At 41.1% G+C, this 22,651-nt stretch overlaps 1 protein-coding gene across 1 annotated transcript in view; it reads right to left on the bottom strand.

The window, feature by feature from the left end:
- Nucleotides 1-14,205, bottom strand: part of cln3 (CLN3 lysosomal/endosomal transmembrane protein, battenin) — a 29,217-nt gene extending 15,012 nt beyond the window's left edge. Inside the window, exons 1-6 of the mRNA XM_064988820.1 lie at nucleotides 13,830-14,205; nucleotides 13,651-13,687; nucleotides 8,698-8,794; nucleotides 8,513-8,587; nucleotides 8,101-8,180; nucleotides 7,792-7,877 (exon numbers count right to left, since the gene is read on the bottom strand). Of these exons, the coding sequence (XP_064844892.1) occupies nucleotides 7,792-7,877; nucleotides 8,101-8,180; nucleotides 8,513-8,587; nucleotides 8,698-8,794; nucleotides 13,651-13,687; nucleotides 13,830-13,884 (430 nt within the window). The 5' untranslated portion in view covers nucleotides 13,885-14,205. The remainder of the gene's footprint in view (nucleotides 1-7,791; nucleotides 7,878-8,100; nucleotides 8,181-8,512; nucleotides 8,588-8,697; nucleotides 8,795-13,650; nucleotides 13,688-13,829) is intronic.
- Between the last annotated feature and the right edge of the window lie 8,446 nt (nucleotides 14,206-22,651).

The raw sequence follows: 22,651 nt of genomic DNA, 5'->3' as shown, positions 1-22,651 counted from the left end.
AGTCTGTTTTACTCCATTGTTGGTAAACAATATCATTGTAAATAAATAAGGTTAAGATTCAAAACATGGTTAAAACTACAGCGCCTTCAGAAAGTATTCAAACCCCTCGACTTATACCACATTGTTGTTGTGTTACAGCCTGAATTCAAAATGTTTCTCACCCATCTGCCTCATAATGCCAAAGTGAAAATATGTTTTGACATTTTTGCAAATATATTGAAAATGAAATACAGATACATCTCATTTACATAAGTATTCACACCCCTTTGCTATGACACTCCAAATTGAGCTCTGGTGCATCCAATTTCACTTGAACATCCTTGATATGTCACAACAGCTTGATTGGAGTCCACCTGTGGCCAACTGAGTTGTTTGGACATGATTTACAAAATTAAAAAAACGATATAAAAAGGTCCCACAGTTGACAGCTCATGTCAGAGCAGAAACTATACCATGAAGTCCAAGGAACTGTCCATAGATCGTCGAGATTTGTGATGAGGCATACATCTGGGGAAGGGTATACAACTATTTCTAGAGTGTTGAAAGTTTCCAAGAGCACAGTGGTCACCATCATTACGAAATTGAAAAAAATATGGAACCACCCGCTCTGCCTAGAGGTGGTCGTCTGACCAAACTGAGCAACCAGGCAAGAAGGACCTTGGTCAGGGAGGTGACCAAGAACCCAATGACCACTCTGACAGAACTACAGAGTTCCTTGTCATAAATAGGAGAACCTGCCAGAAGGACAACGGTCTCTAGAGCACTTCACCAATCTGGGCTTTATAAGAGAGTGGCCAGACAGAAGCCACTACTTACAAAAAGGCACGACAGCACACCTGGAGTTTGCAAAAAGACATGAAAGACTCAGATTATAAAGTAAAGGATTCTGTGGTCTGATGAGACAAAGAATGTACTATTTGGCCTGAATGCAAAGCACCATGTCTTGAGAAAAGGATATTTGAAATTGGATGACAACTTGTTTTTAACCAAGAAAGAATAATTTATAACCGACTTTTTCCAACATAACATAGACAGATCCCCTTATTGTATAGGACGCTTTTCAAATGTTCCTTTAGAGGACATGCAATTCAACACTCATCTTTAAAAAAAAATAGCAATTTAGGTCAGGAGTTCATATTAACAAAGGAAATAGCAGGACTAACAGTACAGATAGATAGCAATAAAAACTGTACCAGAGGCACAGAATATGTGGAAAACAAAAACAAATAGAGGAACTTATTCAAGGAAGATCAAGTGTAATATATTATAAAAAATAAAGCGAACTGCTAAAAGCTTGGAACACCTGTATTTGGGGAGTTTCAGCCATTTTTCTCTGCAGATCCCCTCAGGTTTAAGTCCGGGCTCTGGCTGTGCCAATCAAAGACATTCAGAAACTTGTCCTGAGGCCACACCTGTGTTGTCTTAGCTGTGTGCTTAGGGTTGTTCTCCTGTTGGAAGGTGAACCTTCGCCCCAGTCTGAGGTCCTGAGAGCTCTGGAACAGGTTTTAATCAAGGATCTCTGTACTTTGTTCCGTTAATCTTACCCTCAATCCTGACAAGACTCCCAACCCCTGAAAAACATCCCCACAGCATGATTCCTGCCACTATCACGTTTCAACGTAGGGATGGTGCCATGTTTCATCCTGACGTGATGCTTGGAATTCAGGCCAAAGGGTTCAATCTTGGTTTCATCAGACCCGAGAATCTTGTTTCTCATGGTGTGAGAGTCTTTAGGTGCTTTTTGGAAAACTCCAAGCAGGTAGCCATGTGCCTTTTACTAAAGGAGTGGCATCCATCTGGCCACTCCACCATAAACACCTGATTGGGAGTGCTGCAGAGATGGCAGAACCTTCCAGAAGGCCAACCATCTCCACAGACAAACTCTAGCTCTCTGTCTGAGTGACCATTGGGTTCTTGGTCACCTCCTTGACCTAGGCCCTTCTCTCCCGATTACTCAGTTTGGCCGGGCCGACAGCGCTAGGAAGATTCTTGGTGGTTCTAAACTTCGTCTATTTTTGAATGATGGAAGACACTGTGTTCTTGGGGACTATCAATGCTGCAGACATTTTATGGTACCCTTCCCCAGATCTTTGCCTTGACACAATACTGTTTCAGCGCTCTACGAACAATTCCTTTAACCTCAAGGCTGGGTTTTTGCTCTGACATACACTGTCAACTGTGGAACCTTATATAGAGAGGTGTGTCCAAACAATTGAATTTACCACAGGTGGACTCCAATTAAATTCTAGAAATATATCAACGATGATCAACAGAAACAGGATGCACCTGAGCTCAATTTCTTGTCTCATAGCAAAGGGTCTGAATACTTATGTAGATAAGGTATCCGTTTTTAAGTTTAAATAAATGTGCTAAAATGTCTAAAAACCTGTTTTCGCTTTGTCATTATGGGGTGTTGTCTGTAGATTGCTGAGGATTTAAAAAAATGTATGTAATACATTTTTGAATAAGGCTGTAACGTAACAAAATGTGGAAAAATTCAAGGGGTCTGAATACTTACCGAAGGCACCACACACACACACACACAACCAGTCAAAAGTTGACACACCTACTCAATCCAGGGTTTTTATTTGAACAGGAAGACAGAGTTACCCCTGAATCAGGCCTTCATGGTCAAATTGCTGCAGAGAAACTACTACTAAAAGTCACCAATAAGAAGAGACTTGCTTGGGGCAAGAAACACGAGCAATCAACATTAGACTGGTGGAAATCTGTCCTTTGGTCTGATGAGTCCAAATGTGAGATGTTTTGTTCCAACCGCCGTGTCTTTTTTCAGATGCAAAGTAGGTGAATGGATGAACTCCGCATGTGTGGTTACCACCATGAAGGAAGAGGAGGAGGTATGAGGAGGAGGTATGAGGGTGTGGGGTCCTTTGCTATTGACACTGTCTGTGATTAATTTCGAATTTAAGGCACAACTAACCAGCATGGCTACCACAGCATTTAGCAGCGATACGCCATCCCATGTGGTTTGCACTTAATGGGACTATCATTTGTGTTTCAACAGGACAATGACCCAAAACACACCTCCAGTCTATGTCAGGGCTATTTGACCAAGGAGAGTGATGGAGTGCTGCATCAGATGACCTGGCCTCCACAATCACCCGACCTCAACCCAATTGACATGGGTTGGGATGAGTTGGACTGCAAGCAACCAACAAGTGCTCAGCATATATGGGAAATGCTTCAAGACTGTTGGAAAAGCATTCCAGTTGAAGCTGGTTGAGATAATGCCAAGAGTGTGCAAAGCTGTCATCAAGGCAAAAGGTGGCTACTTTGAAGAAGCTCAAATCTCAAACATTTTGATTTGTATAACACGTTTTAAGTTACGACATGATTTCATGTGTTATTTCATAGTTTTGATCTCTTCACTATTATTCTACAATGTAGAAAATAGGAGAAATAAAAACCCTTGAATGAGTAGGTGTGTCCAAACTTTTCACTGGTACTGTGTATGTATCAATATTTATACATACATGCATACAAACATACGAAGAAAAAAAAATATATATATATACAGTAGGGCAAAGAAGTATTTAGTCAACCACCAATTGTGCAAGTTCTCCCACTTAAAAAGATGAGGCCTGTAATTTTCATCATAGGTACACTTCAACTATGACAGACAAAATGAGAAGAAAAAAAATCCAGAAATCACATTGTAGGATTTTTAATACATTTATTTGCAAATTATGGTCTACAATTGTGTTTCTGGTGTCCTTTGACAGCTCTTTGGTCTTGGCCATAGTGGAGTTTGGAGTGTGACTGTTTGAGGTTGTGGACAGGTGTCTTTTATACTGATAACAAGTTCAAACAGGTGCCATTAATAAAGGTAACGAGTGGAGGACAGATGAGCCTCTTAAAGAAGAAGTTACAGGTCTGTGAGAGCCAGAAATCTTGCTTGTTTGTAGGTGACCAAATACTTATTTTCCAACATAATTTGCAAATAAATGTATTAAAAATCCTACAATGTGATTTTCTGGATTTTTTTTCCTCATTTCGTCTGTCATAGTTGAAGTGTACATATGATGAAAATTACAGGCCTCTCATCTTTTTAAGTGGGAGAACTTGCACAATTGGTGGCTGACTAAATACTTTTTCCCCCACTGTATGAGCCCTGTATCAACAAGTATAATAAACAGATATATATAGAAGGTTGAATATATTATTATTACCTGCTAGATCTACTCTCTCTATTATATTATGACAGACCAGCTAGATCTACTGTCTTCATTATATTACCACAGACCAGCTGTATCTACTGTCTCCATTTCACTTTTGCCATTGATGTGGTCTTGCCCTCTCCTCAAAGCTATTTCATGTGGGTTGGGTTGGGGTGGGGCGGCAGACACACGCATCTCACATTTCATGACATTACATGTTCATATATTGCTTCTAAAATTTAAAAACAATCACAAATAATATTTTATATCATTAATTTCAAACAAGGGCATTAGCATGATAAGAACTTACCAGTCCAAAACGATGTCCTCTCCCGTTCAAAAAAATATTCCTCCACAATCGCTAAATGAAGCATCCTACAACAATCTCTGTCTCACTTTCCCAATCAATTTATTCAAAAATTGTGTGTACATCTGTATATCTAGACTTAGATTTAGCTTTCCCTGACTTGTCGCCATAATGATTGATATATAAACAGCTGAATCTGCGCGTTTACCAAACAATGCAGTGCGTAATATGCGTAGCTCCTTCCGGTATGAAACTTCAATAGCGAATGACGCTCGTTAAGCTGGAGCTTACTACATGGGTTGGTCTTGCAACACATAAACATGGCGTATTGCTGTTAGCTCAGCTCATTGGCTATCTACCGAGCTACATTTCAAGACGATCAGTAGTCATTGGGTTACAAGACAGTCAATCAACGAAACAGCAGGCAAATCATTGCTCCTCAATGATGTAATGACTTGTTGTCTTCAAATCAGTTTCTTTCAGTCAATACGTCCCGCGAAATGGCCCATTACGTTTGATTGTGTTACAAACAAACCAGTTGATTGCAGTGAAACCAAACATGACTGGAAAAGTGTGGGTTATTTACCTGGAATGTGTCGTCGAAAATGGAATGAGACGGAATTCACGACACGGTTCACAAAATTTTATCAAACAAAAGATCACTCATTGTGTAACAATGAGCATTGGAATTGCAAACAGACGAAGATCGTCAAAGGTAAATGATTTATTTTACTGCAGTTTGTGATTATGTTAAGCCTGTGCTGGTTAATTTTTTTTTTATGGGGCTCTATGCTCAGATAATTGCATTGTATTCTTTCGCAGTAAATCATTTTTTAAATCTGACAACGCAGTTGGATTAGCACGATTCTAGGCTTTCGATACATGTGAGACACTTGTATTTTCATGAATGTTTAATATGACTATTTATGTAGCGAAAACCGTATGTTGTGGAATTTCAGCCCGCTAGCGGGTTCCGTGCGCAGAGAGGTTAATATACACATGACTGAAAGGTTGCTGGATTGAAACCCTGAGCTGACAAGGAAAAAATGTGTTGTTCTGCCACTGAACAAGGCAGTTAACCCACTGTTCCCAGGAACCACTGCTTTAAATCAAGGCAAGGTGACTGGAAACATGACCGAATGTGGCAGGGTCTACAGTCAATCATGGACTACAAAAAGAAAACCAGCCCCGTCACAGACCCCAATGTCTTGCTCCCAGACAAACTAAACAACTTCCTTGCTCGCTTTGAGGACAATACAGTGCCACCGACACGGCCCACTACCAAAGACCTGCGGACTCTTCTTCACCGCAGCCAATGTGAGTAAAACATTTAAACGTGTTAACACTCGCAAAGCTGCCGGCCAAGACGGCATCCCTAGGCACGTCCTCAGAGCATGTGCAGACCAGCTGGCTGGTGTGTTTACGGACATATTCAATCTCTCCCTATCCCAGTATGCTGTTCCTACATGCTTCAAGAGGGCCACCATTGTTCCTGTTCCCAAGAAAGCTAAGGTAACTGAGCTAAAAGACTATCGCCCCGTAGCACTCACTTCTGTCATCATGAGGTGCTTTGAGAGACTGGTCAAGGATCATATCACCTCCACCCTACCTGACACCCTAGACCCACTTCAATTTGCTTACCGCCCCAATAGGTCCACAGACGACGCAATCGTAATGACACTGCCCAAACCCATTTGGACAAGAAGAATACCTATGTAAGAATGCTATTCATCGACTACAGCTCAGCATTTAACACCATAGTACCCTCCAAACTCATCATTAAGCTCGAGACCCTGCGTCTCGACTCCGCCCTGTGCAACTGGGTCCTGGACTTTGACGGGCCGCTCCTAGGTGGTGAGTGTAGGAAACAACATCTCCACCCCGCTGATCCTCAACACTGGGGCCCAACAAGGGTGCGTTTTCAGCCCTCTCCTGTACTCCCTGTTCACCCAAGACTGCGTGGCCATGCACACCTCCAACTTAATCATCAAGTTTGCAGATGACACTACAGTGGTAGTCTTGATTACCAACCATGACACGACTGCCTACGGGGAGGTGGTGAGGGCCCTCGGAGTGTGGTGTCAGAAAAATAACCTCACACTAAACAAAACAAAGGAGATGATCGTGGACTTTAGGAAACAGCAGAGGGATCACCCCCCTACCAACATTGACGGGACAGTAGCGGAGAAAGTGGAAAGTTTTAAGTTACAGGGGGGAACACATCATGGACAAACTGAAATGGTACACCCACACAGACAGCGTAGTGAAGAAGGAGCAACAGCGCCACTTCAATCTCAGGAGGCTGAAGAAATTTGGCTTGGTCACCAAAAACACTCAAACTTTTAAAGACGCACAATCGAGAGCATCCTGTCGGCCTGTATCACTGCCTGGTACGGCAACTGCTCCGCCCACAACCGCAATGCTCTCCAGAGGGTAGTGAGGTCTGCACAACGCATCACCGGGAGCAAACTTCCTGCCCTCCAAGACACCTGCACCACCCGATGTCACAGGAAAGCGAACAAGGTTATCAAGGACAACAACCACCCGAGCCACTGCCTGTTCACCCCGCTATCATCCAGAAGGCGAGGTCAGTACAGGTGCATCAAAGCGGGGCCCGAGAGACTGAAAAACAGCTTCTATCACAAGGCCATCAGAATGTTAAACAGCCATCACTAACAATGAGTGGCTACTGACTCAAATCTATAGCCACTTAAATAATACAAAAATTGGATGTAATAAATGTATCACTAGTCACTTTAAACAATGTTTTCATACCCGGAATTACTCAGCTCATATGTATATACTGTACTCTATACCATCTAGTGCATCTTGCCTATGCTGTTCGGCCATCGCTCATCCATATATTTATATGTACATATTCTTATTAATTTCTTTACACTTAGTAGTTGTTGTGAAATTGTTAGATTACTTGTTAGATTCTACTGCATGGTCAGAACTAGAAGCACAAGCATTTCTCTACACTCGCATTAACATCTGCTAACCATGTGTATGTGACCAATAAAATTGTATTTGATTTAGGCTGTCATTGTCAATAAGAATTTGTTCTTAACTGACTTGCCTAGTTAAATAAACATTAAATAAAAATGATTAATTAATCAGCTAAATCTGCTATTAACAGAACTGCTGACTGGCTGATAGATGCGTCCCCATGGTTACCATATCAGTGTCTGGTTTCAGGGGAATTGCCAGAGCTGCAATGTTCTAGGAATTAAAATAGTGATCAATGATCATATCTCAAATGTTTCCATCCCCATTCACAAACATAGGCCTACACACACACATTACCCAAAACGCTTATCCACATGGTAGAAGAGAAGGACACCACAAGGAAGCTTGCAATCGCCGTTGCAACGCATACCAACACTCGGAAACTGTGGACAAAAACACAACCTCCAAATTGACATGTGCACTCAAATTGGCAAACCTTTGCAAACTCAAACAAACTGGTAATGTAGGATAATATTGTTTCTGTATTATGTTATGATTAGCAAAAGCTAAGATACGGCCATTGACAACATCTTATTACAATGTTAATTTACTGTAAGAAAAAGTATTCAAAGACAACTGGGAAAGCACCATCTGTCCTTCTCTTACCCATAAGGGAGATTGTGGATGAAGAATGGAGCAGAAAACTTGATCATGAGAGTGGGAAGAATATCAGCCAACAAAACAGCCTTGGAGAGGGGGACAGAGGTCACACACATGTTAACCAGGCAGGTTCAGGCTGGTCACTTTAACAAATGTTTACATACTGCTTTACTCATTTCATATGTATATACACTGTATTTCAGTCAATGCCACTCCGACATTGCTCGTCCTAATATTTATATATTTCTTAACTCCATTCTTTTCCTTTAGAATTGTGTGTATTGTTGTGAATCGTAAAATATTTCTGCACTATTGGAGCTAGGAACACGAGAATTTCGCTACACCCGCAATAACATCTGCTGAATAAAATAACATTTGATCACACACACTTTCACAGCTGCAGTGCATCTCTATTTACCGCGGTAGAAACAGGGCTGCAGTCGTAACGACTTCTTTTTCCACCTTCAACGTCCAAGGCAACTGTGGATGGAGTCTGAAGAAGGACATGGAGAGAGAATGAAAGAATATTGCCAATATAGTACTTTGATACTAACAACAGATACAAATGCTATGGTGATACAGCATTCTACAACCCATTCTTACAGGCGATGTGGAGTTGTGAGACCCTTGTTGTTTTAAGATGTCATGGGCTGCACTCAGCATCACCACGTACGCAAAGTTATTGCACAACCCCAGCAACCTGAAGACAAGGGTCAGGAGGAAAGGTGGGAGACAATGTTGAATTTCAAATCATTCATTTCTATTGCCTGCATTTCAGAACATTCAGTGCAGAGATGATGATAAGTATCAGTGGGCCAATGAATGGTCGCAAGTTCACTGAGGCTACGCAATGATGTTGTAGGGCAAACTGAGGATAAGATGTAGATTGTAGATTTTGTAGATTAAGACACCGATTAAGACACCGCGAAGCCAGTGCAAGATATGGCTTGGAAAACGTACCTCAATCTAGGTATGACAATTATGTTGTACTTCGAATTGTCCCAACTGCTACACCGAGTAGAAGGAACGACTGCTAGTTTTTAAGTAAACTGCCGTTTTTGTCCTCATGCTAGCTAGCAGAAGCCACAGCAGTCATTTTAGAATTCCATAATGGCTGCTGTGGCTACATACATACTTATTGCTGGGGCCAGACAGAATCTACAAGGATTGGTTTAGTCAGTCTTTACAACATATAGTGCCTTCAGAAAGTATTCACACCCCTGGACTTTTTCCACATTTTGTTGTGTTACAAAGTGGGATTAAAATGTATTTAATTGTCCTTTTTGTCAACAATATACACAAAGTATTCTGTAATGTCAAAGTGTGTGTGGGGGGGGGGGGCTAATGGGGCAGCAGGGTAGCCTAGTGGTTAGAGCGTTGGACTAGTTGCAAGTTCAAACCCCCGAGCTGACATGGTACAAATCTGTCCTTCTGCCCCTGAACAGGCAGTTAACCCACTGTTCCTAGGCCGTCATTGAAAATAAGAATTTGTTCTTAACTGACTTGCATGGTTAAATAAAGTCAAAATTTAAAAATTTAAAAAACACTAATATAAACTACTTAACCAAAAGTATATGAACACCTGCTCGTCGAACATCTCATTCCAAAATCATGGGCATTAATATGGAGCTGCAGGGACTTGCTTCCATTCATCTGTGACGACCCTCCCACTCTGTCTGCCGCCGTATTCTCTCTTTGCGCTAGTTTTCCTTTTTAGGATGCCGGTGGGCGGAGTTGGGAGGGTCATCAGCTACATGGGAAACACCTGGGCCCGGTGTGTCCCAGGATAAATACACCACTTCCCCATTCATGAAGGAGACTCTCTCCATGCAGACACCTTTCTAGATTTTGTTGTGTTTCTTGGTGGCCTTTTGGTTGCTTGCTTTGGCACCTTTCAACACCCTGCATTATCACATTCATGCATGCAAAACACTCACATACACTACTGATTTCACACACCATTGTATATTGTACCTAGTTACTTATTTAATAAATATATGTTTTGTTACTCCTTATCTCCACGTTGTCTCCCTTTTGTTACGGGCTTTGAGCCGATTCGTGACACAGTGTTGGGAAATTATGATTAAATGACTGAACAAATCATTTTAAATGGAATTGTAACTAAGTAAACTTATACTCTGTTTTATTATATCTGATTAACAATGAGTTCATAAGAAGGGATTGTGTGACATGGACAATGAGTAATTAAAGTTAATGAAAACCATTCCAACTAGGAAGAAACGAATGGGTTGGGGACTGTGTAAACAAATAATGTCATTAACCTAACGTTGAACCTACAGAAACTTAGCTCTGGGTTTTTTTTAGATAAGGCAGTGAGTGCATTCATGGGTTTTCTGTTAATTAAAACTCTCAGTTCAGTGGTGATCGATAATGTTGAGGGGTCAAAAGTCATCTGGGAGTGTGTTAGTAAGTTAGAATGAACTTTTCACCTCACTTTGTCCCGGTCGAGAGGAGGGGATTCTGTTAAATCAATTAAATGATGTCATGATCTGTATAGAAACTGCTGCTCGTGATTAAGTGGGAGCGAGCTCAGGGAATAAATTATATTACCTATTATTGAAAGACTGGTCTGCGTCTATTTTATGCAAACAAGAAATCTTAGAAATTCTCATAAAATAGATTAAGGGTTTTCAATTGATTAAAGCACATTGGCATAATTAAATTACAGTAACACACAGTCACAAGAGCATTAGTGAGGTCGGGCACTGATGTTGGGTGAATAGGCCTGGCTCGCAGTTGGCGTTCCAATTCATCCCAAACGTATTCGATTGGGTTGAAGTCAAGACTGTGCAGGCCAGACAAGATCTTCCGCACCGTTCGACAAACCATTTCCCTATGGAAATTTGCACACGGGGGCATTGTCATGCTGAAACTGTTGTCACAAAGTTGGAAGCGTAGAACGTATGCTGTGATAAGATTTCCCTCCATTGGAACTAAGGGGCCTAGACCGAACCTTTAAAAATGGCCCTAAAACCATTATTCCTCCCCCACCAAACTTTACAGTTTGCACTATGCAATGGGGCAGGTAGCATAGCTCTAGGCATCCGCCAAACCCAGAGTTGTCCGTCGGACTGCCAGATGGTCAAGTGTGATTCATCACTCCTGAGTCCAATGGCGGTGAGCTTTACACCACTCCAGCTGACGCTTGGCATTGCGCAAGGTGATCTTAGGCTGGCCATGGAAACCTATTTCATGAAGCTCCCGACGAACGGTTATTGTGCTGATGTTGCTTCCAGAGGCAGGTTGGAACTCGGTAGTGAGTGTTGCCAACAAGGACATTTTTATGAGCAACGCGCTTCAGCACTTGGCGGTTCCGTTCTGTGAGCTTGTGGCCTACCACTTCGCAGCTTAGCCGTTGTTGCTCCTAGATGTTTCCAATTCACAATAACAGCACTTACAGTTGACCGGGCAGCTCTAGCAAGACAGAAATTTGACAAACTGACTTGTTGGAAAGGCGGAATCCTATGACGGTGCCATGTTTAAAGTTACTGAGCTCTTCAGTAAAACCATTATACTGCAAATGTGTATATGGAGATTGCATAGCAGTGTGTTCTATTTTATACATCTGTCAGCAACGGGTGTGGCTGAAATAGCCAAATCCACTAATTTGAAGGAGTGTCAAAATACTTTTTTTTATTTTCGGGTAAGTCTAAGAGCTTTCCAAATCTGGATTGTGCAACATTTGCCCATTTTGTTTTCCAAAATTCTTCAAGCTCTGTCAAATTGGTTGTTGATCATTGTTAGACAACCATTTTCAGGGCTTGCCATAGATTTTCCTGAAAAACTGCCCAGTCCTTAATGATTACAAGCGTACCCATAACATGATGCAGCCACCACTATGCTTGAAAAATATGTATTGGATTTGCCCCAAACATAACACTTTGTTTTATTAACAAAAAGTGAATTGCTTTGCCACATTTTTTACAGTATTACTTTAGTGCCTTGTTGCAAACAGAATGCATGATTTGGAACGTTTGTATTCTTTACAGGCTTACTTATTTTTACTCTGTCAATTAGGTTAGTTGTGGAGTAACTACAATGTTGTTGATCCATGCTCAGTTGTCTCCAATCACAGCCATTAAACTAACTGCTTTTAAGTTTCCATTGGCCTCATGGTGGAACCCCTGAGCGGGTTCCTTCCTCTGCGGCAAATGAGTTAGGAAGGATGCCTGTATCGTTGTAATGACTGGATGTATTGATCCACCATCCAAAGTGTAATTAATAACTTCATATTGAATGGATGCTTTTTTTACCCATCTAAGAATAGGTGCCCTTCCTTGAAAGGCATTGGAAAACCTCCCTGGTCTTCGTAGTTGAATCTGTGTTTGAAATTCACTGCTCAACTGAGGGATCTTACAATTATCTGTATGTGTCAGGTACAGAGATGAGGTAGTCATAAAAAATAAAAATAAATGTTAAACACTATTATTGCACACAGTGAGTCCATGCAACTTATTATGCGACTGGTTAAGCAAATTTTTACTCCTGAAATTATTTAGGCTTGCCATAACAAAGAGGTTGAATACGTATTGACTCAATACAATTCAGCTTTTCATTTGTAATTACATTTGTTTTGTTTTTTAATTGGAAAACATAGCACTTTGGAGGTGCTCATGAGTGGCGCAGAGGTGTCACGACTGACCCTGGTTCGATCCCAGGCTGTACCACAACCGGCCATGATCGGGAGTCCCATAGGGCGGCGCACAATTGGCCCAGCGTTGTCCGGGTTAGGGGAGGGTTTGGCCGGCATTGTAAATAAGAATTTGTTCTTAACTGACTTGCCTAGTAAATTAAGGGTTAAATACAATTATGGGGTGTTGTGTGTAGGCCAGTGACAACACATCTCAAATTAATCCATTTTAAATTCAGGCTGTAAGAACAAAATGGGGAAAAAGTCAAGGGGTGTGAAAACTTTCTGAAGGCCCTGCAGCTTGCCTGCCCTATTCCATCGAGTACTTAACATACGCACCAATTATTCAATATTCAACTGATTATGGCGTAAGGCCGGCGAGTATGGAAGTCGTCATGTAAACACCTTACTCTGTTTATCTATATCGGCGTAAGGTCATAATCGACGTAAACATACGCCTATTAAAACACTTGGTTTTATGAGCAATCTTTCGAATTATTAGCACATATTAACAGTTTAATCGGCGATACACTGGTGCATTTGCGCGAGTGAAGTGACTTAGGAAAAATATATATGCATCTTATAAGTTGTTTTTACATACAAACTTCATACAGTGTGTCCGAACGTTTCTTGATTGGCGACTTTCTGCATTTATCAAAAGTCCCATCAGCAGCCTGATTTCACGTGTCGAAGCATGTAAACACATTTTAAACAAACTATTGTATTAACCTGACTATCCACAGTAATCGCAAGATTGTGTGTATGCAACCGTGTTCACTGTAGCTAGCTAAATAGGTTTGATTCAAATAACGTTACATTTAAAGAAATGAAACACGTAGCGAGGCTCGTTTCTGATTTCACATCACATTCACCACAGTAGAACATAATCCCAAAACTAAGCTCACCAAAAACCAGTCCAATTTCTCCAGCGCGAGCTACGACCTACAGACAGTAGAGAGACATAGTGTTAATAAAATAACCAAATTAAATATAAATAGTGAAATAGCCTACTAGCTAGCCATCCACACAGCAGTGTGATCTGTCTGATCGGTGAAACAAATCATAAGTGTGACACACGATTTACCTTCAATATCAGATGGCATATCTGGGTCTGCATTGACGCTGACTGCTTGGTCCATGATTAAAAACGAATTAAATCGATTATTAAACAGCAGCTACATAAACAGCTATCTAACGTTATTCTTACACAGCTGTCCGATTAGCAATCGAGCTCGCTACTTCCTCAATGTTATCTTGTGGTGTTCCGCAAATTTCCATACGTCACAGATTTGACAGCATTTTTTACAGAACTTCGGGCAGACAGAAAAATGTTATAGCTAACTGACTAGTATAAAACGTTTTTCTTATCACTTTAATTTTGGTTCATAGGTGTTTACGACATTGCAACTTCGGACCGATTCAAGGCAAACAACAAACATCGCGTGTAGCAGCGAAATATCCCCCCCTTGAAAATACTACAGCACACTGCTGGTTCCACATATTGCAAGTGGAGTACCACAGTATAATTCATAATACTCATAAAACCTAGAGGTCAAACAAGGAAATGGTTCCAATCGTTTTTCCACAATTCATTTTTCCATAGGGAATTTTAAAACACTTAAAATAAGGGCAACATTTTGTATAGACTTACCCTGACATGACGTTTTGATAACCATGCATATCTCTCTTGGCCAAGGTTACTTTTTTTGACAAAAAACTTCTCAGCTGCAGATGTAATGATGCCCAGCTTCTTGGACTTTTGTGCAATATAATTAATAACTGTGGCTATACAGTTGAAGACAGAAGTTCACATACACCTTAGCCAAATACATTTAAACTCAAGAGAATTTTTACTAGGATTAAATGTCAGGAATTGTGAAAAACTGTCTTAGGTCAGTTAGGACCACCACTTTATTTTAAGAATTTGAAATGTCAGAATAATAGTAGAGAGAATGATTTATTTCAGCTTTTATTTCGTTCATCACATTCCCAGTTCGTCAGAAGTTTACATACACATACACCGAAGTTGCACTCAATTAGTATTTGGTAGCATTGCCTTTAAATTGTTTAACTTGGGTCAAACGTTTCGGGTAGCCTTCCACAACCTTCACAGTTGGGTCAATTTTGGCCCATTCCTCCTGACAGAGCTGGTGTATCTGAGTCAGGTTTGTAGGCCTCCTTGCTCGCACACGCTTTTTCAGTTCTGCCCACAAATCTTCTATAGGATTGAGGTCAGGGATTTGTGATGGCCACTCCAATCCCTCGACTTTGTTGTCCTTAAGCCATTTTGCTTTGGAAGTATGATTGGGGTCATCGTCCATTTGGAAGACCAATTTGCGACCAAGCTTTAACTTCCTGACTGATGTCTTGAGATATTGCTTCAATATATCCACATCATTTCCCTACCGCATGATGCCATCTATTTTGTGAAGTGCACCAGTCCCTCCTGCAGCAAAGCACCCCCACAACATGATGCTGCCACCCCCGTGCTTCACGGTTTGGAAGGTTTGGATGGTGTTCTACGGCTTACAAGCCTACCTCCTTTTTCCTCCAAACATAACGATGGTCATTATGGCCAAACAATACTATTTTTGTTTCATCAGACCAGAGGACATTTCTCCTAAAAGTACGATCCCCATGTGCAGTTGCAAACCATAGTCTGGCTTTTTTATGGCGGTTTTGGAGCAGTGGTTTCTTCCTTGCTGAGCGGCCTTTCAGGTTATGTCGATATAGGACTCGTTTAACTATGGATGTAGATACTTTTGTACCCGTTTCCTCCAGCATCTCCACAAGGTGCTTTGCTGTTGTTCTGGGAATGATTTGCACTTTTCGCAACAAAGTACTTTCATCTCTCTCTAGGAGACAGAACGAGTCTCCTTCCTGAGCGGTATGACGGCTGCATGGTCCCATGGTGTTTATACTTGTGTACCATTGTTTGTACAGATGAACGTGGTACCTTCAGGCATTTGGAAATTGGTCCCAAGGATGAACCAGACTGGTAGAGGTCTACAATTCTTTTTCTGAAGTCTTGGCTGATTTCTCTTGATTTTCCAGTGATGTCAAGAAAAGAGGCACTGCGTTTGAAGGTAGGCCTTGAAATACATCCACAGATACACCTACAATTGACTCGAATGATGTCAATTAGCCTATCAGAAGCATCTAAATCCATGACATCATTATCTGGAACGTTCCAAGCTGTTTAAAGGCACAGTCAACGTAGTGTATGTAAACTTCTGACCCACTGGAATTGTGATAGTCTGTAAACAATTGTTGGAAAAATTACTTGTGACATGCACAAAGTAGATTTCCTAACCGACTTGCCAAAACTATAGTTTGTTAACAAGAAATTTGTGGAGTGGTTGAAAAACGAGTTGTAATGAATCCAACCTATGTGTATGTAAATTTCTGACTTCAACTGTAAATGCTACAAAATCCACCTTCTTCACAATACGTGTATCTAGATCAGTTGATTGACGTATAACATTTGCAACTGATTGAGGTGCATCCAACGCCACATCTTCTCCAACACTGTGGCCTCTTGCCCCGTCAACTCTTTTCACAACCTCCACATAGAAGATTTGCTGTACAGCCCTGATCCATGACACCTCAACCTCTTTCACCATAACAGTGCACTGAGGGAATTCAGGAATATAATCCCCACCACAGTTGCAACATTCAATAATGTCTGCAAACACTTGACACGTGGCCAAACGTTTTACATTTCTTGCATTGCATCGGGTTTTGCACAAACACTCTCACAAAGTATCTTTTACAGTGCAATTGGAAAAGTATTCAGACTCCTTGACTTTTTCCACATTTTATTACATTGCAGCCTTATTCTAACATGTATAAAAAAATATTCCCTCATCAATCTACACACAATACCCCATAATGACAAAGTGAAAAGATGTTTTTAGAAATTTTAGCAAATTTATTACAAATAAAAAACAGAAATACCTTATTTACATAAGAATTCAGACCTTTCCCTATGAGAATTGAAATTGAGCTCAGGTGCATCTTGTTTCCAATGATCATCCTTAAGCGGTCTCTTCAACTTGATTGGAGTCCACCTGTGGTAAATTCAATTGAATGGACATGATTTGGAAAGGCACACACCTGTTTATATACGTTTCCACAGTTGACAGTGCATATCAAATCAAATTTTATTGGTCACATACACGTGTTTAGCAGATGTTAATGCAGGTGTAGCAAAATGCTTGTGCTTCCAGTTCTGACAGTGCAACAATATCTAACAAGTAATATCTTACAATTTCCCAACAAATACCTAAGTCACACAAATCTAAGTAAAGGAATGGAATTAAAAATATATAAATACATGGATGAGTAATGTCAGAGCGGCATAGACTAAGATACAGTAGATAGTATAGAATACAGTATATACAGTGCCTTGCGAAAGTATTCGGCCCCCTTGAACTCTTCGACCTTTTGCCACATTTCAGGCTTCAAATATAAAGATATAAAACTGTATTTTTTGTGAAGAATCAACAACAAGTGGGACACAATCATGAAGTGGAACGACATTTATTGGATATTTCAAACTTTTTATGGATATCTTTAAGAAATGGCTTTCTTCTTGCCACTCTTCCATAAAGGCCAGATTTGTGCAATATACGACTGATTGTTGTTCTATGGACAGAGTCTCCCACCTCAGCTGTAGATCTCCGCAGTTTATCCAAAGTGATCATGGGCCTCTTGGCTGCATCTCTGATCAGTCTTCTCCTTGTATGAGCTGAACGTTTAGAGGGACGGCCAGGTCTTGGTAGATTTGCAGTGGTCTGATACTCCTTTCATTTCAATATTATCGCTTGCACAGTGCTCCTTGGGATGTTTAAAGCTTGGGAAATCTTTTTGTATCCAAATCCGGCTTTAAACTTCTTCACAACAGTATCTCGGACCTGCCTGGTGTGTTCCTTGTTCTTCATGATGCTCTCTGCGCTTTTAACGGACCTCTGAGACTATCACAGGTGGATTGTATTTATCATCATTAGTCATTTAGGTCAACATTGGATCATTCAGAGATCCTCACTGAACTTCTGGAGAGAGTTTGCTGCACTGAAAGTAAAGGGGCTGAATAATGTACGCCCAATTTTTCAGTTTTTCATTTGTTAAAAAAGTTAGAAATATCCAATAAATGTCGTTCCACTTCATGATTGTGTCCCACTTGTTGTTGATTCTTCACAAAAAAATACAGTTTTATATCTTTATGTTTGAAGCCTGAAATGTGGCAAAAGGTTGCAAAGTTCAAGGGGGCCGAATACTGTCGCAAGGCACTGTAGATACGAGATGAGTAATACAAGATGTAATACAAATGTAAACATTATTAAAGTGGCCAATGATATCAAGTCTGCGTATGTAGGCAGCGGCCTCTCTGTGCTAGTGATGGCTAACAGTCTGAAGGCCTTGAGATATACATTTTTTTTCAGTCTCTCGGTCACAGCTTTGATGCACCTGTACTGACCTCACCTTCTTGATGATATCGGGGTGAACGGGCAGTGGCTCTGGTGATTGTTGTCCTTGATTATCTTTTTTCCCTTCCTGTGACATCGGGTGCTGTAGGTGTCCTGGAGGGCAGGTAGTTTGCCCCTGGTGATGCATTGTGCAGACCGCACCACCTATGGAGAGCTTTGCGGTTGTGGGCAGTGCAGCTGTTTCACTGGCTGCCGTACCAGCCAGTGAAACAGCCCAACAGGATGCTCTCAATTGTGCATCTGTAAATATTTGTGAGGGTTTTAGCCTACTACAAGCCAAATTTCTTCAGCCTCCTGAGGTTGAAGAGGCGCTTTTGCGCTTTCTTCACTACACTGTTGGTGTGGGTGGACCATTTCAGTTTCTCAGTGATATATACGCAGAGGAACTTAAAACTTTCCACCTTCTCCACTACTGTCCCATCGATGTGGATAGGGGGGTGCTTCCATTGCTATTTTCTGAAGTCCACGATCATTTCCTTTGTTTTGTTGATGTTGAGTGAGAGGTTATTTTCCTGACACCACACTCCCAGAACACTCACCTCCTTCCTGTAGGCTATCTCGTCGTTGTTGGTAATCAAGCCTACTGCTGTTGTGTCATCTGCAAACTTGATGATTGAGTTGGAGGCATGCATGGCCACGCAGTCATGGGTGAACAGGTTTTGAAGGAATTATGTCAATATTGACTAAATAATGTATACATTAGGCATAGAGTTATAACTCACAGAGTTATATGTTGTCTGTTAAGGAATATGTTGGTACATAGGCAAAGAGGAAGGGTCAACAGACAACTCGTGACCACAGTGAAACTGACAACAGGAAATATGTCTGGTCCCCAACCATGGTGGGGAGAAACCGTTGGGTGTGCGGTAGATTGTGTAACATATGGTAGCAGAAGATAAGCAATGTATGTGTTGGAACGGAATTGAAAAACAGCTTTGTCATGGTCCAGGAGGAGGAGAGACATTTTTGAAAGACATGACGCAATGTGGGATATATAAACTGATGTACTTTGTGATTATGTTCAGTACTCTCGAGAATAAACGCTATTAATTGATTTTGAGACTGGTCTCTGTCCATTTTATGCAATTAAGTATCTTACACGTTCTTAGAAACAGACAGAGTGTTTTAATTGAATTGGTTAACATATAGGAATAAAATAACAACAGGGAGCACAGGAGGGTGCTGAGCACGCACCCTTGTGGTGTCTGTGGGGTCATTTTGCACTTCCCAAGGCTTCCACTAGATGCTAACAGTCTTTAGAACCTTGTTTGAGGCTTTTACTGTGAAGGGGGGCTGAAAGAGAGGGGAATGAGCCAGGTGTCTGGCAGAGTGCCATGGGCTTGTGACGTGCATTCATGTGAGAGTTACCTCGCGTTCCATTGCTTTTCTACAGAAAAAGGAATTCTCCAGTTGGAACATTATTGAAGATTTATGATAAAAGCATCCTAAAGATGTCACGTTCTGACCTTAGTTCCTTTGTTTTGTCTTTGTTTTGGTATGGTCAGGGCGTGAGTTGGGTGGGTTGTCTATGTTAGTTTTTATATGATTTTCTATTTCTGTGTTTGGCCTGGATGGTTCTCAATCACAGGCACCTGTCAATCGTTGTCCCTGATTGAGAACCATATTTAGGTAGCCTGTTTTCGATTGTGTTTTGTGGGTGGTTGTTTTCAGTCTTTGTGTGTCTACACCAGACAGAACTGTTCCGGTTCTTTCTTTGATGTTTTGTTATTCAGTGGTCAGTTTACTTTATTAAAAATATGAACACGTACCATGCCGCACATTGATTGTCACCTTCTTCCCAAGACAGCCGTTACAAAAGATTGATTCTATACTTCGTTTGACATGTTTCTACGACGTGTAATATAACTTTTTGGACTTTTCGTCCGACCTTTCGGCTGGACCTGCCTGCGCTTCATGAGTTTGGATTTGTGAACTGAACGCGCTAACAAAAGGAGGACATAAATGATGAACTTCCTCGAACAAATCAAAACAATTTGTGGAACTGGGATTCCTGGGAGAGCATTCTGATGAAGATCATCAAAGGTAAGTGAATATTTATGATGATATTTCTGACTAATGTTGACTCCACAACATGGCGGATAACTTAATGGCTTGTTTGGGCTCTGAGCGCAGTACTCAGATTATTGCATGGTGTGCTTTTTCCGTAAAGTTTTTTTTAAATCTGACACAGCAGTTGCACTAAGGAGAAGTTTATCTAAAGTTCCATGTATAATAGTTGTATCTTTAATCAGTGTTTATTATGAGTATTTCTGTAAATTGATGTTGCTCTCTGCAAAATCACTGCATGTTTTGGAACTACTGAACATAATTTTTGGATATAAATTTGCACTTTATCGAACAAAACATACATGTATTGTGTAACATGTAGTCCTATGAGTGTCATCTGATGAAGATTATCAAAGGTTAGTGATTAATTTTATCTATATCTATATTTCTGTTTTTGTTGACTCTCTTTGGCTGGAAAAATGGCTGTGTTTGTCTGTGACTAAGCACTAGGTGCTTACCTAACATAATCATTTGTTGGGGCTTCGCTGTAAAGCCTTTTTGAAATCAGACACTGTGGCTGGATTAATGAGAATTTTATCTTTAAAATTGTGTAAAATACTTGTATGCTTGAGGAATTTTAATTATGAGATTTTTGTTGTCTTGAAATTGGCGCCCTGCACTTTCACTGGCTGTTGGCGGGGTGGGACGCTACCGTCCCACATTTCCCAGAGGTTAATGATGAGCTTGGAGGGTACTATGGTGTTGACTGCTGAGCTATAGTCAATGAACAGCATTCTTGTATAGATATTCCTCTTGTCCAGATGGGATAGAGCAGTGTGCAGTGTGATGGCGATTGCATCGTCTGTGGACCTATTGGGGTGGTAAGCAAATTGCAGTGGGTCTAGGGTGACAGGTAAAGTAGAGGTGATATGATCCTTGACTAGTCTCTCAAAGCACTTCATGATGACAGAAGTGAGTGATTGTCTGTAGACCCTGCCACATACGGCTTGTGTTTGAGCCGTTGAATTGCAACTCCACTTTGTCTTTATACTGATGTTTTGCTCGTTTGATTGCCTTGCAGAGGAAATTACTAGTCTGTTTGTATTCTGCCATATTCCCAGTCACCTTGTCATGGTTAAATGCGGTGGTTCGCGCTTTCAGTTTTGCGTGAATGCAGCCATCTATCCACGGTTTTTAGTTAGGGTAGGTTTTAATGGTCACAGTGGGTACAACATCTCCTACATCTCCTAACCATCTCAGTGTACACTTCAATATTATTCTCTAAAGCTACCTGGAACATATCCCAGTCCGAGTGATCAAAACAATCTTGAAGCGTGGATTCCGATTGGTCAGACCAGTGTTGAATAGTCCTTAGCATGGGTACTTCCTGTTTGAGTTTCTGCATATAGGAAGGGAGGAGTAAAATGGAGTGGTGGTCAGATTTGACCAAAGGAGGGTGGGGGAGGGCATTGTATGAATCCCGGAAGTTGGAATAACAATGGTTGAGTTTTTCCAGCGTGAGTACTACAGTCGATATGCTGATAGAATTTAGGTGGCCTTTTCCTCAAATTTGCTTTGTTAACATCCCCAACTACAGTAAATGCAGCCTCAGGATATATGGTTTCCAGTTTGCATAAAGTCCAGTGAAGTTCCTTGAGGGCCGTCGTGGTATCGGCTTGAAGGGGGATATACGCTGCTGTGACAATAACCTAAGAGAATTCTATTGGGAGATAATATGGTCGTCATTTGATTGTGAGGTATTCTAGGTTGGGTGAACAAAAGGACTTGAGGTCCTATATGTTATTACAATCATACCTGTCGGCGGGATGAACTGCGTATCCAGATGGCTGGACCGACTCCGACAGTATTTCCCAAGAGAGCCATGTTTCCGTGAAACAGAGTATTTTACAATCCCTGATGTCTCTCTGGAAAGAAACCCTGCCCTTGAACTTCTCAACTTTGTTATCCAGGGACTGAACATTAGCAATTAATATACTCTGACGCAGTGGATGGTGTGCGCGCCTCCTAAGTCAGACTAGAAGACCTATTCGAGTCCCTCTTTTTTACCGGCGTTGTTTTGGTCAGCCCCTGGAATCAGTTCAATTGCCCTGTGTGGTGGGAACAAAGGATCAACTTCGGGAAAGTCGTATTCCTGATTGTAATACTGGTAGTGCTGGTGAGTTAACGCTGCTCTTATATCCAAAAATTCTTCCCTGCTGTATATAATAACACACAACATTTTCTTGGCTAACAATGTAAGAAATAATACATAAATTCACAAAATACTGCAAAGTTTCCTAAGAACTAGAAGCGAGGCAGCCCTCTCGGAACCATTTTATCTCAATATCAGAGCAAAACCAAGCCATGAGGTCGACGGAATTGTCCGTAGAGCTCCGAGGCAGGATTTTGT

The sequence above is a fragment of the Oncorhynchus masou genome, chromosome 15 (assembly GCF_036934945.1).
Source record: "Oncorhynchus masou masou isolate Uvic2021 chromosome 15, UVic_Omas_1.1, whole genome shotgun sequence".
Taxonomy (NCBI): Eukaryota; Metazoa; Chordata; class Actinopteri; order Salmoniformes; family Salmonidae; genus Oncorhynchus; species Oncorhynchus masou.
Note: the sequence above shows the minus strand (reverse complement) of the source record. Positions and strands in the feature narration are given on the sequence as shown.